The following is a 13,670-nucleotide window of genomic DNA, read 5'->3' as shown; positions in this document are numbered from 1 at the left end:
TAAATATGGCACCCATCCATGAAGGCATAATCTAAGACTTAGTGCCAGAGCTTTCAGGAGAGATGTTAGAAAGCAGTTTGATACATTTAGTTATGCACCCCAATTTAGAACCTCATATAGAATCCCTACAGTGTGGAAACAGGCCCTTCAGCCCAAAAAGTCCACACCAATCCTCAGAGCATCCCACCCAGACACATCCCCCTGTAACTCATCTAATCTACATATCCCTGAACACAATGGGCAATTTAGCATGGCCAACCCACCTAGCCTGTAGATCTTTGGACCTTGGGAGGAAACCAGAGCACCGGAGGAAGCCCGCGTAGACACTGGGAGAGTGTGCAAACTCCACACAGACGGTCACCTGAGGGTGGAATCAAACCCAGGTCCCTGGTGCTGTGAAGCAGCAGTGCTAACCACTGAGCCACTATGCTGCTGCGAACTATCATGTATTGAAGATATACAAAGATATATCAAACTCTGTTCAACAAATAGCAGTGGATGTTAGAGGATTTAATTTAAATCTGAGATAGATTTTTTTTGTTAAGCAAAGATATTAAGGGTTATGGGACAAAGGTAGGTATATGAAGTTTAACCCTGATCAAGGCTAGAGGGGCTGAATGGCCTACTCCCATTCCTTTGAAACCCCTATCAGCATTCATTTCTATTTTTGTGGTTAAACATCTACATTTTCCTTGTCTTTCTTTCCTTCTACCTCAAGAACGATTCTTCTCTGCATCTTTGTCACAACATTGCTGCCTTTGTGGCTGGAACTGGATGCAATAACTAAAATAAAAAGACCAAATGTTCAGAACACTCAGCAAATCAGGTACCATCTGTTGTGAGAGAACAACAGAGTTAATGTTTCTCATCTTGACCTTTCATTGGCAAAATCAACCTGGAATTCTGTTGTTCTCTGCTACAAATGCTGCCTCACCTCCTGAGGGTCTCACTATCTTTTATTTCAAATTTTCAACATCTGTAGAACCTGACTTTTTAAAATCAAAATAGCAATACTTAGTGACCAGAGCACTCACCACTACAAATAATATGCACCATGTTTAACATAACGAGCCCTTGCCTGGAGAGTTGTCAAATGAAGTTTAACAATGAGTCACAAATTAAATCAGGCAACCAAAGGTTTGTTCAGAGGAGTTGTTTTTAAGAAGGGACTAAAAGGAGTACGCAGACGTAGATGGTGAAGAGGTTTAGTGAAAGAATTCCAGAGCTTTAACCTCTCAAAAGCAGAAGTTCCAACGACCAACAGTGGTCTGATTGAACTGAGGAATGTGCAAAAGGCCAGAATTGGAGTAGCTCAAAAGTTTACAGAGATATGGAGAGATGGGGCCATGGAGGGATTTGAAAACAAGAATTACCAATATTTAAGATTGAATGTGGCTGGAGCAGGAATGAATACTGGTCAATGAGAAAAAAATTATCCATAGCTTCCATTAACTTCTACTGTATTGTTTTGTCAATATTATTTAGCATTCTAGTTGCTAACAGTTGTTCTTCAGTCAATATACATCAAATGTCATGTCTGTAATATTCCAGATTTTTTAATTCACCCTCAGCTACTCGCTGGTTACCAATGTTCCTTGTATTTCATCCTGAGCTCAATGCACTTAGTAAGTTCAATCTGGCACTGATATCCCCACTTGTGGGAAAATATCCGTGAAATTTCTTGTGTCTTTTAATTTTGTTTTATGCTGTGTTATACTTTAAATACTGACTATTAAAGACAAGTTGCATCTAATATTAGTGTTAAAGTATCTCCTTGATAGTATCATGCAGGAAAGCTCTGACCAACATTATCCATTCGAAATATCTTCAAGGAGAAACTCTGCACAGATTATGAATTCCCAACAATTTTTCTGTCTGATGTCTCCATGTAATATTTGGATTCTGTATGCTATCACAAAGACCGCCCTCTTGCACCTCTCTAATTTTGCATTGCCTCAGAGTTCCTGAGCCTCCTCCATAGTATTTTCAAACTTTGTTACTTTAGCACTCTGCTGAGTGGTTTTTGTTCTGAGCTGTCTGATCCGACATTATTTTTGCACCATCAGTTGTTTCTTGCCATCTTCTTACAAGATAGCCCTGTTGTTTGCCTGCCTTTTCTTTATTATTCATTCAAAGGATGTGGGCTTCACTAATTCGATCAACATTTATTCTCCATCTGTACTTGCCTGAGGAATGTGCAAAAGGCCAGAATTGGAGTAGCTCAAAAGGTGGTGGTGAGCTGCCTTATTGAACTACTGAAGCCCAATTGATATAAATGGACCCACAATTTCATAAGGAGTTCTGGGATTTTGATCTTGTTATAGCTAAGGGAATGGCAATATAATTCCATATAATATAGTTAGAGTAATGTCTAGTTTGGAAAAGAACTTGCAAGAATGGTGTTCCCTTGCCTTGTCCTTCTCATTAGCAATGGTGAGTTTGCAATGTGTTGTCTAAGGTGCCTTGGTAAAATTCTGCAGTACATCTTATAGATGATACTCATAGCTGCCTCTGTATGTTGATGGTGGGGACAGTGAATGTGGACAGCAAATGTGCCAGTCAAGTGGGTTGCTTTGTTCTGGATGTCATCAGGCTTCTTGCGTGTTGTTAGAGTTGCATGCATCCACCAAGCGTGAATATTCTATCACACTCATGACTTGTGCCTTGTAGATGATGGACAGGCTTTGGAAGTTAGGAAGTGAGTTACTCGCTGCTGTACTCGTGGCTTGTGGCTTGCTCTTGTGGCCACTGTGTTTATCTAGCTTGTCCAATTCAGTTTTTTGTCAATGGTAACCACCTGCTCCCAGGATGTTGATTAAGCAATATTTAGAGATACTAATTCCATTGAACTTCAAGGGATAATGGTTGAATACTCTCTTGTTAGAGATTGACATTACCCAGCACTTGTGTGGCATGAATATTACTCGCCACTCGTCTCCCCAAACCCGGACATTTCCCAGGTCTTGCTGCATTTGGTCATGTGTTTCTTTTGTATCTGAGGAGTTGCGAACGGTGCTGAACATAGCACAATCATTAGCAAAAGTCCCCACTTCTGATCTTATAGTAGAGGGAAGGTCATTGGGCTTAGGACATTACCAGGAGGAACTCCTGCAGAGATGTCCTGGAACTGAGATAACTGAACTCCAACAACTGCAGTCATCTCCCTCGGTGCCAGATAGGAATCCAACTAGCCGAGACAACAAAGGATGAATTTTTGTTCTTCTCTTCTTTGACAATAGCTGTGGCTTTAGGAAATGGCCAAATTTCAGATAGTCATTTGCCTGGTACTGTGAAAATCTTTCAGCATAGCTTTGTTTGTAGAGTGACAACTTTAGTAAGGTGATTAGATTAAATTAGATTAGATTAGATTCCCGACAGTGTGGAAACAGGCCCTTCGGCCCAACAAGTCCACAATGCCCCTTGAATCATCCCACCCAGACGCATCCCCCCATAACCCACGCACCCCTGAACACTGTGGGCAATTTAGCATGGCCGATCCACCTAGCCCGCACATCTTTGGACTGTGGGAGGAAACCGGAGCACCCAGAGGAAACCCAAGCAGACACTGGGAGAATGTGCAAGCTCCACACAGACAGTCACCCGAGGCTGGAATCCAACTCAGGTCCCTGGCGCAGTGAGGCTACAGTGCTAACCACTGAGCCACCGTGCTGCCCAAAATATCTGTTAGGTTTATTTGTCAAATTTTTTAAAAAGTATTTTCTTTCACTAATGTGTTGGCATAAATGTGATATCTATTATTTCTGTCTTGTATTCTCATCAGCAGTGATGGCGAATCTGGCTCACAAAGTGTCTGTGACCAGCTTGTGTCTCCAATGGCATTGGCAGCCTGCACCAGGGTAGATTCATGTTTTGCAGCATGGTTCGTGCCTTCTTTTGGCATCTCATTGCGGTTTGCCCAAATTGAGCTTCACCTTTGTCATCATCTGGATCAGCTCGGTAGAGGTATGTTACTGAACAAATTTGTTACTTCGACATTTTCAGTTCTTAGTTCATTTTATTCTGAGGAATCCTTCACAATATATTGAGAATTTTTTTTTCTGAAATGCTGAAAAAAGAGTAAAGTATGCTTTCTTGAAAACACAATTTTGCTTTTATTCAAAAAATTAATTAAAACATGTATTTCTTTCTGTGAAATATCCTGACCTGAGATCATAAGAGAGATTTTTCTCAAATATATTGCTTATTTAACTAATACAAATCAGTTGATCCTGTATATAAGAGTTTGTTTTAAATATTATATATTAAACAACCAACGTAATACAAGGCATGCCACCATTTCACAATAATTCATTTCGAAGTGTTCAGTGTGCATTTATAAAAGGTTACATAAGAACTTGAAAAAGAAAAGAGTAGTAAAATAAGTCGATAGGGTGAGATGAAATAAGTTTATGTCAAACTTAAACACCATCTTGTACTAGTAGGCTGAATAGCCTGTTTCTGTGCTAAAACACTTGTTCTCATGGAAATGAGAATTTTAAATAAAGAAATTGATATCCTGCACTTGGGCTTGAAAATGTACACTGCATGCTGAAGATGTGTGTCTGTGATTCACCTTTGCTATTTTATTGGAAACTCCCCTCTTTATAATGCGTATAATTTCAATGCCTTAGTTTCTAATAGTCATACTTCCTGATTTTAGTTGTAAATACCTCTGAAAATCTGAATCTGTCAGAATCACAGAGCACAGAAGCAGGTTATTTGACCTGTACGGTTGTTGAAATGCTTGAAAATCTCAATAAATCCATTCTAAATTTTAATCACATTCTGTTTCAAAATTGCAAATAACCATCATGTGGAATTGAATTTTTTAAAATTCCTTTGAAGGTACTAGTTTAATCCTTCCTATTCAATTTGGGAAGAACGTTTCAAAATTATTAATATTAAATGGACAAAATTAGAATGGTTTTATTTTACCTTTGAGTTGTAACAGCAACTTACCTATCTGTTTAAATTTTGATTGTAAATCAGTGAATAGTTTTGATGCTACTATTTTACACAATCCATCAAATTTCTAACATTTTTGCGTGAAATATTTCTATCATACCACAGCACATCCCAGCTGTCTTCAGGCATTCATCCCTGATAGAAAGCTGCCTGCAGAGCAAGAATACATGATTGTTTCTCTGAAAAGCCCAAATGTCTACATGCGGCAATGGTCCGATAGCCCTGTCTGCCAAGAGCTCCAGTTCTCTGCGATCGCCAACTGCAAGCTGCTCGAATACCGCAATCTAACCATGACAAGCATTGTAAAACCCTTCACCTTTCATGGGCAAGTAGTCATGAGCAACAGCTGTGTGGAGCAGCTAATCGACGGAAATGTGTTTGTTGACCCCGTGTTTATCAGTGTGGGGCAACACGCAGTTCATTCACTAGACATAGCAGCTCGTGCTTGGAGACAGGTATGTTGAAGCATGTGATATAATTTAAACCACGTCAGCTCCTTTTACAATTAACCATTGGGGACTCTGGGACAAGAATAGACCATTGGGCCCCTCGAGCCTGCTGTGCCATTCAGTGAGACAATGACTGATTGACTTGCCAACTCTATTTATTCATCTGTGCCCACATCATTTAGAGATCTCGGATAATGCACATCTCAGGTGTAGAGTCAGCATATTTTATACCTTTCATTAAATGACAGAGGGTTATCCAAGGTCTTGTCAACAAATTAAAATTAATGCTTCAAGAAGCATTTCTATTATGATGAGCCCCGATTACTTTTCATTATAAGTTTTTTTTAAAAAGGAAACTCATTAGATGAAATGATAGTCTTGTATTCCTCATTGTCGTTACCCTTGGGTTCCTCTGGAGCTCATTAGACCCAGAATACTTCAAATACCTTGTCAGCCTCAAAATATTGACAAAGGGAAGTCAGTTTATGTGGTATATTTGGACATTCAGAAAGGGTTTGACAAAGTCCTGCATAAGAAACTATTGCACAAGATTAAAGCGCATGGGATTGCGGAAAATGTATTGAGATGGATAGGAAACTGATTGGCAGAGAGGAAACAAAGGGTAGGAAGTGATTTGTTCTTTGCAGATTAGCACACAATAACTAGTGGGGTGCCACAGAGATTGGTGCACGGACCTCAGTTATGCACGAAATATATTAAGGATTTGGATGAGGGAACAAAATATAACATCTCCACATTTGCAGCTGATACCACGTTGGGTGGGACGATGAACTGTGACGAGGATACAGAGATCCTTCGACATGATCTTAACAGGTTGAGTGAGTGGGAAAATCAATGGCAGATGCAGTGTAATTTGGATAACTGTGAGGTTATTCAGTTCAGAAGCAAAAACAAGAGGGCAGATTACTACCTGAATGGCTGTGAATTTGGAGAGGGGAGTTTGCAGCGAGACCTGGGTGTCCTTGTGCACCAGTTGCTGAAGGTAAGCATGCAGGTTCAGCAGGCAGTAAAGAAGGCAAATGGTATGATGGCCTTCATTGTAAAATGTTTTGAGTACAGGACCAGGGATATGTTATTGCAGTTGTTCAGGGCCTTGCTGAGACAACACCAAAAATATTGTTACATTTTTGGCCTCCTTTTCTGAGAAAAGAAGCTCTTGCTCTCGAGGGAGTGCAGCAAAGGTTTACCAGGCTGACTCCGAGAATGGCGGGACTGACATATGTGAAGAAATTGATTAGGTCAGGATTATTTTCACTGGAGTTCAGATGAGTGAGCGGAAATCTCGTAGATGCTTATAAATTCTAACAAGACTGGACAGGATAGATGCAAGGAGGATGTCCCGACGTTGGGTGTGCCCAGAACAGGGGTCACCGTCTGAGGATTCAGGATAGGTCACTTAGGACACAAATGAGGAGACATTCCTTCACGAAAAGAGTGGTGAGCCTGTGGAATTGATTACCGCAGGAAGTAGTTGATGCCAGAACATTTAATGTAATCAAGTGGCAGCTAGATAAAGCACTTGGGGCAAATGGGATCAAAGGCTATGAAAGCAGGATTAGGCAACTGAATTGGACGATCAGCCATGATCGTGAAAAATGGCAGAGCAGAATCAAAGGGCCAAATGGCGGCCTCCTGCTCCTATCTTCTATTTTTCTTTGTGATTTAGAACTTATATTCAAGTTAAACCTGAATTAGACTCCTTCTAGAGGTCACAGTGTATAATATATAGAAAGAATGAATGTGATCCGATTGTCTGCAACATTGTTCATGGGTTAATGTGGATTTGGCCACTTGCTTCTCCCATGAGTGATGGGCAGCTTTGATGTAATGGGGTAGATACGGGCCTGTCTATATCTCTATTTAAATTCATTGTTTTGTTTTGAAAGCGCACCCTTTTCCCTCAAGAGTGGAAGTCAGGTCAACATCCAAAGGTTCCAAAAAGGACCTGTGCTCCTCTGACCGTGGTTCAGTGGGTCGTGTTATTCATATAGGCTTCATTTTAAGAGTCGTCCAAAGTCCAACAGATAGAACGGAATACCTAGAAGCCAGAGAACTCGGTTATAAAATCAAGGCCCAAAACACAAAGTTTTGTTTGATCTTCCTGTGCCACACTGTGGTTAAGTTTATATCAAAACTGTCATTCTTGTATTATGCAAAATAATGTAATCACAGTAGAATTACTTGTACAATATTCCTTTTTAAAACATTTTCTTTCATAATACATAAATATTACAAATTATTTTTGCTTCATGATACAAAGCCCTGTATTTTGATGCCAATCATTTTTCACACACAATTCACAGGCACACAGGCAGCAGTATTTCATTGCCTTAGTCAAATTGTACCCACAGACTGGTCAGCATTGAAAATCTTAGTTCTCTAATTTTTAAAAGTAGAAAGTTGAGCTGCGATGCCAGTATTTTGTCTAAATATTTTTGCAGTCATTAAAGATTAAGCGTCAGAGACATTGCCAACTTTAAATTCTAAATCAGTATTTAGATGAGACACAAATCCTCCAGAAGGATCCAATTTTTTTAAAACAACTGTTTTATTAAGTACTATGGAGAATTTAAAATGCTGGCATTGACAATAACCAGCTTTTGTCAGTCATCTGAAATATTAACCCGCATATTCACATCCTCGGGTTTTCAGGCCATGGTATTTACCACTAGGTGGATAGCTGCTAAACATCTTTAGGGCTGATCTAATGCACACTGATGTTTTCTGTTCCAGAATGAACATCCAGAGGCAGAGGAGTTGGTCTTCAGCCACTTCGTGATATGTAATGACACTCAGGAGACACTGCGGTTTGGCCAGGTGGATACTGATGAAAATGTTCTATTGGCCAGTGAGCACAGCCATCAGTACAGCTGGCGTTCACACAAGTCCCCCCAGGTATTACAAAACGTAGCTTGCTGAATTATTCTTTGACGGCTCTTTCATGGGACTAAACGGTAATAATAACAGCAGGTGCCTTGAAGTAGACATTAATATTGCTGTATGCGTAAAGCAAGCTTTTTATGATTTAAGTCCAGAAAATGTAAGTGATAAACCCAGTGCAACTGCCTCCAATTTATTTAAGTACTGAGTGCTGACACAGAGTATTGTGGTCCAATAACTGTGCCCTTACCTATGGGCCAGTGTATTTGGGCTCAAGTCTTACTTACCACAGAAGTGCGTCATAATGCATCCAAGTAAGTTAATTAACAAAGTCATTTAAAGTGCACTTTACCTTCAGCATCCCAATAACACCTGTTGTACTTTCTCATACCAAAGTCAGAATCCAACAATGGCATTTTGTCACAGCTTTTGTCTGAAAATGATGAATGTTCTGCTGTCTCTCACAGCTTTTACCTTTAATTCTGCCATTTTTGTTGGAAGCAAATTGTGAAAGCAAGTGTTCATTTCTCATAGTACCAAGCTTCCAGTTCTGGATGGTTAAGAGAACATTAACAAGTATGAGGCAGTGATGTGTAGTTTGTTCCACAAAGGTGGAATTTCATTTCATTTTTAAATATCCTGTTTTTGACAGTTGCAATGATGTAGAGCATACTTACTGGTAGGTGCCCTAACTGAGACTGGTGTAACACTGTGAGGATTTTCCGACCTTAGTTCTCAAATTAACTTCCCAAAAGGAACTAGAAATGAGATGATTGGCTTTAGACCAGATGCCATTACATTTAAGCAGTTTCCCAACATAACATCTCATCTGTCCATCATTTTGCTCTCACTTACCAATCCAGTTGCTATCCACTTATCTCCCCAACTTAGTCATTGACATTTTTCTCTTTTTGAAGTCCATTTTGATCTTTCCCATCCCACTGACATTACCTGTTTTGCAGTTCCTCTACAAAGCTGTCACCAAACTGGCTTTGATTTTGTGGTTGGCAGTGAAGTAATAGAACTCTAATAAATCTTCCTACACAGATCTAGCAATATCGGCAGCATAGATTTCTCCTTTCCCAAATTTAGCTTAGATCTGGCGCCAAATCAATGGGATCTCCAAGTGTCTGCCAACAATGATGTAATCAAGCACGTCAAGCAGCCAATTACGTTGAAGTATTTTCACCGGCAACAGAGCAGGAAGTAAAATGTATTAATTAACCTTCTATATTAATAGAAATTTACAGTGAGTAAAATAAACAGTTGGGATATAACTGATATTAAGGCAGTTGGCATTCTTCCATCTGTGAGAGCTAATGGGAGTACAGTCTGAGAACTTTGGTAAAGCCAGATGAGAACATAATCACATTCAACATGAGGCTTGAATGAATGACAGATTGACATTTTTGTGCTGTGTTGACTATGCCAGCTGGACATTCACTGAAGCACAGAATTATTATGGTGCACAAGAAAGCCATTTGGCCCATCATGTCTGCAGCAACTCTCCAAATGAGCATCATACCTAGTGCCTTTCTCCAGTCTTCTCATCACAACCCTGCACATTGTTCCTTCCAAGTTAAAAGTCTTATTCCTTTTTGATGCTTCAATTAAAACCACACTTTCAGGCAGTGTATTTCCAGACCCTAACCATTGGCTATGTGAGAAGGTTTTTCTCCCTCTCTGTTTTCTGGCTATATATCCTAGGCAGGATATGGAGGCATAGACTTGCCTGCCATCTGCATCCTCCTCTTGATTTTACAAATTGAATCCTGAGAAACAGTGGGAGCCCCAAGGACTGGACTCCACTCAGTTGTAGGAGGAGATGCAAAATGCTTACTGAAAGAGAACATCCAGCTGTCTATTGAACTGCACTCCAAGTCTTTAATTCTTGCAGGGCAGGGGGTACTATGTGACCCATAGCTGGAATCTGGTTGGTGCACACTAGGGTGTGCCCACATGCCAGGTGACCTATATATCACATTTTTGGGGGAACCAAGATTTCTTCAAGATCCCTGCAGTTTAGGTTAGGCCTGGCAGATGCCTCATGGGCAGGTGCCATCACCCTGGGGTGATGCAGAGGCTGGGTACATGACGGGAAGCTAACCAGTGGCCTATGAATATAGGCAAAATACAGCAGATGCTGAAAATCCAAAAGCTAATTTTTCAATCCAGAGTGAAGATATAGATCAGCCCCAACTTCATTGAATGACAGAACTGGTTTGAGCGTCTGGTTGGTTTTTCTTGCTCCAATTTTCCAAATCAACACAGAGCATGCAAAAATGACCTGCTATGGTTGGATGAGTTTAATGTCAACTGTTCACCCTCAACTATTTTGCCTGCTAATTGGTTCCTGTGCATTAGTTCCTAAATTATGTCTTAATCACAGAAGAATGACTAATATGAAAGGACTTTTTTTTATATACAATCTGCTCATTGAAATTACGTCGCTCAAATGATCTACTTGTTAAAATTGGAATTGTGCAATGAAAAAGCCTCCTGTTGAAAATGCATTGAAACTCCATTGATTAATTCAATTCTTTTACATGGTGTCTCATCCTGAATGGGAGCTGTTTGTTGAAATTCAAAGTCAATCCTCTGATCAGTGCCAAGTGAATCTCCTTTCTATGCGTAGGATTCAGCAAATTGAGCCAAGTTGTTACGAGGAGCAAAAACAAGCTCCTAGAAAAGCTCAGCAGGTCTGGTAGCTTCATGAAGGAAGAAGTAGAGTTAACACTTCGGGTCCGGTGACTCTTCCTCGGAACTCATATATTATGAAGAGTTTTAGAGACCATTTCAGAAGCTGATTATGTATATTTCTATCCAGAAGTCCAAAACATCTACATGCCACAAAGAAAGTTAAGTGGGACTAATAGATGGCATAAGCACTTGGAAGAGATGACACGAATATTTAGCATCACTCTGTCACAATCTGAAAAGTAAAGAGAGAACTCTGTGGGGAGCATTTGCATCAGAGTTTATCCTGATACCAACTCAGCTTGCTGAGCTAGCTTAAGATGATCTTTCAGGGCTATCTGACCTCACCTTGCTGCAGAAAATGAATGAATTTGCCAAATAATCTGAACCCACGTGAAATATTCCCACAAAAAGCAACAATAGCAGATATTTTTAATCTCAGTGCAAACCAGAAGAGATAAAAATCTGGTCTTTTTTTGTTGAACACTAAGAGAAAGCAGGATATGAGCTAACAATGATGAAAAATATTAAAGTGGAAAATTGTCTAATAGGAAATTGAAAACTGCCGTGAAATCAGCAATGATCTAATTGAATTGTGAAACAGGCTCCTTTATTCCTGTTTCTCTGTTCATGTCACAGCAGTGTGAGGGTGGATTGGAATGCTGGTGGTGATGTTGCAGAGTTCAAACTCCCAGTATGTGTACGGTTTGCCTGGAACCTACATCAGCAACAAAATGGTATTGATGATCAGTGGCTATTTTGCAACCATTTGATTAAATCATCGCAAAGGTGGCCTTGTTTTTTTTAAAAAACATCATTCATGCGATCTGAGCATTGCTGGTTGGACGATCATTTATTGTCCATCCCTCATTACCCTTGAGAAGACAGTAGTGAGCTGCCTTCTTGAACTGCTGCAGTCCTTAGGATTTAGGGATATTTACAATACTACTGGGGAGAGAATCCAGAATTTTGACTCAGTGACAGTGAAAGAATCTCCAAATTAGGATGGTGAGTGGCCTGGAGAGAATGTTGCATGTAGTGATGTTCTTACGTATCTGGTACCCTTGTCCTTCTAGTTGATAGCATTTATGGGTTTGGAAGGTTGTCAACTGTGGGCTCTGTGAATGATCTGTATCGAAGTGTAACGATTGTTATTCCTACCAGAAACTGAAATGACTAAAATACAGCTGTTGATGCTGGTTCAATTTTCAAATGAAACAGAACTATAAAAACAAACTTTTATAAGACATTCTAATGTATTAAAATGTTCACTGGTGCCTCATGGACAAACATACATGGAAAGTATTAGAGAAATTCAGTAGGTCTGACAGCATGTGTGGGCAGAGAAACAGAATTAGCATTTCAAGCCCAACATGAAGACATATCTGATGCTGCCAGACCTGCTGAGTGTCTCCAGTATCTTCTGTGCTTGTTTCAGATCTCCAGCATCCACAGTATTATGCTTCTATCTTTGCTGACACAGGTTGATACCGAACACTGTAAACAGAAGTCATTAAGGCTGGTTTTACAAGAGTGATTTAAGGGAGGAGACTCAGGTGGAGATGTAGATAGGTTTAGGAATTACAGAGTCTTGGAACTAGGCAGTTGGCAGCCAGTGTTGAAGAGAAGGAAATTGGAAATAAACAAAGCTAGAACTGGACTGGATGGCATGCAGAGATCTTGGAAAATTAAAGGTAGTGAGGAAATTACAGATATAAGGAGGAACCGAGATCACAGCATGACTGAACGAAGGAGAAGAATTTTAAAATGATGTGTTGCTGAGCAAGGAGCCAATGTTGGCTAGTGAGCACAGTGGGTTAGTGGGTGAGTTGTATTGGCATGAGAACTAGCTAGCGTGAAAAGCAATCACTGTACATGATGTCAGCATATCAAATTAACTTGAACGTTTTACAGACATTCCACCTGATCAGCTCATGTCGGGAGAAGGTGTCTGGACAGGCCATTGCCAGCTTCACTCAAAGTATTGTACCACTCAGCTCTGAAACAGCAAGTTTCTCAGTGCGATTGCTGTCAGATAATCCATTTGGTGTTGTTAGGACAACCAGTCATTCATGTGACCTCACTGACACAGCAATGCCTGAATACCGTGAAGGAACTACAGTGAGCAAGAGGTCCAAACAGCTAAGTCTGGTGTGGAAATGGAAGTCTAGGAATCAACTCCCACCATGGCCATGGCATACAGTGCTGTGAGATTACCCAAGAAGTAGCTGACAACTAAACCAGATGTCCCAGTGGAATTACTGTGTTCTAAGTAGTTTGACATCTTTGTGGCAAATGTTCTGTTGGCAGGAGGCAAACCACATGCAGTATATTGAGTAAGCTTCACATTGTATTGTACTACACAGTTTGCACAATATTTCAGTTTTGTTCATTTTATGTTTATTTCAGTAGCTTGAATCTCCTTATACGTTTTTTTCCCAAGCATCCTTGTATGGTTTCCTAATGTGTTGAATCAGATTGCCTTTGTCAAATGATTGAAATTTTGTTTCCTGTAATAAGAGGTTTGAATGATTAAGTCTAATCTTTAATACCATATTTCATTCTCGGGCTACGTCTGGGTGCTTCACGTACACAAATTGCTTTCTGAATGTGGTTGGTGTTAGAAATGCGAGCCTCTCAGGCAACACAATAAGTAGT

The 13,670-nt window shown here is 40.1% G+C and overlaps 1 protein-coding gene across 2 annotated transcripts in view; it reads left to right on the top strand.

The window, feature by feature from the left end:
* Positions 1-13,670, top strand: part of LOC125451670 (intermembrane lipid transfer protein VPS13B-like) — a 907,633-nt gene that overhangs the window by 801,251 nt on the left and 92,712 nt on the right. For both annotated transcript variants that reach the window (XM_048529130.2, XM_048529131.1), the window contains exons 41-43: positions 3,782-3,963; positions 5,071-5,420; positions 8,169-8,330. In XM_048529130.2, the coding sequence (XP_048385087.1) occupies positions 3,782-3,963; positions 5,071-5,420; positions 8,169-8,330 (694 nt within the window). The remainder of the gene's footprint in view (positions 1-3,781; positions 3,964-5,070; positions 5,421-8,168; positions 8,331-13,670) is intronic.

This window comes from Stegostoma tigrinum, chromosome 5, assembly GCF_030684315.1.
Source record: "Stegostoma tigrinum isolate sSteTig4 chromosome 5, sSteTig4.hap1, whole genome shotgun sequence".
NCBI lineage: Eukaryota > Metazoa > Chordata > Chondrichthyes > Orectolobiformes > Stegostomatidae > Stegostoma > Stegostoma tigrinum.
Note: the sequence above shows the minus strand (reverse complement) of the source record. Positions and strands in the feature narration are given on the sequence as shown.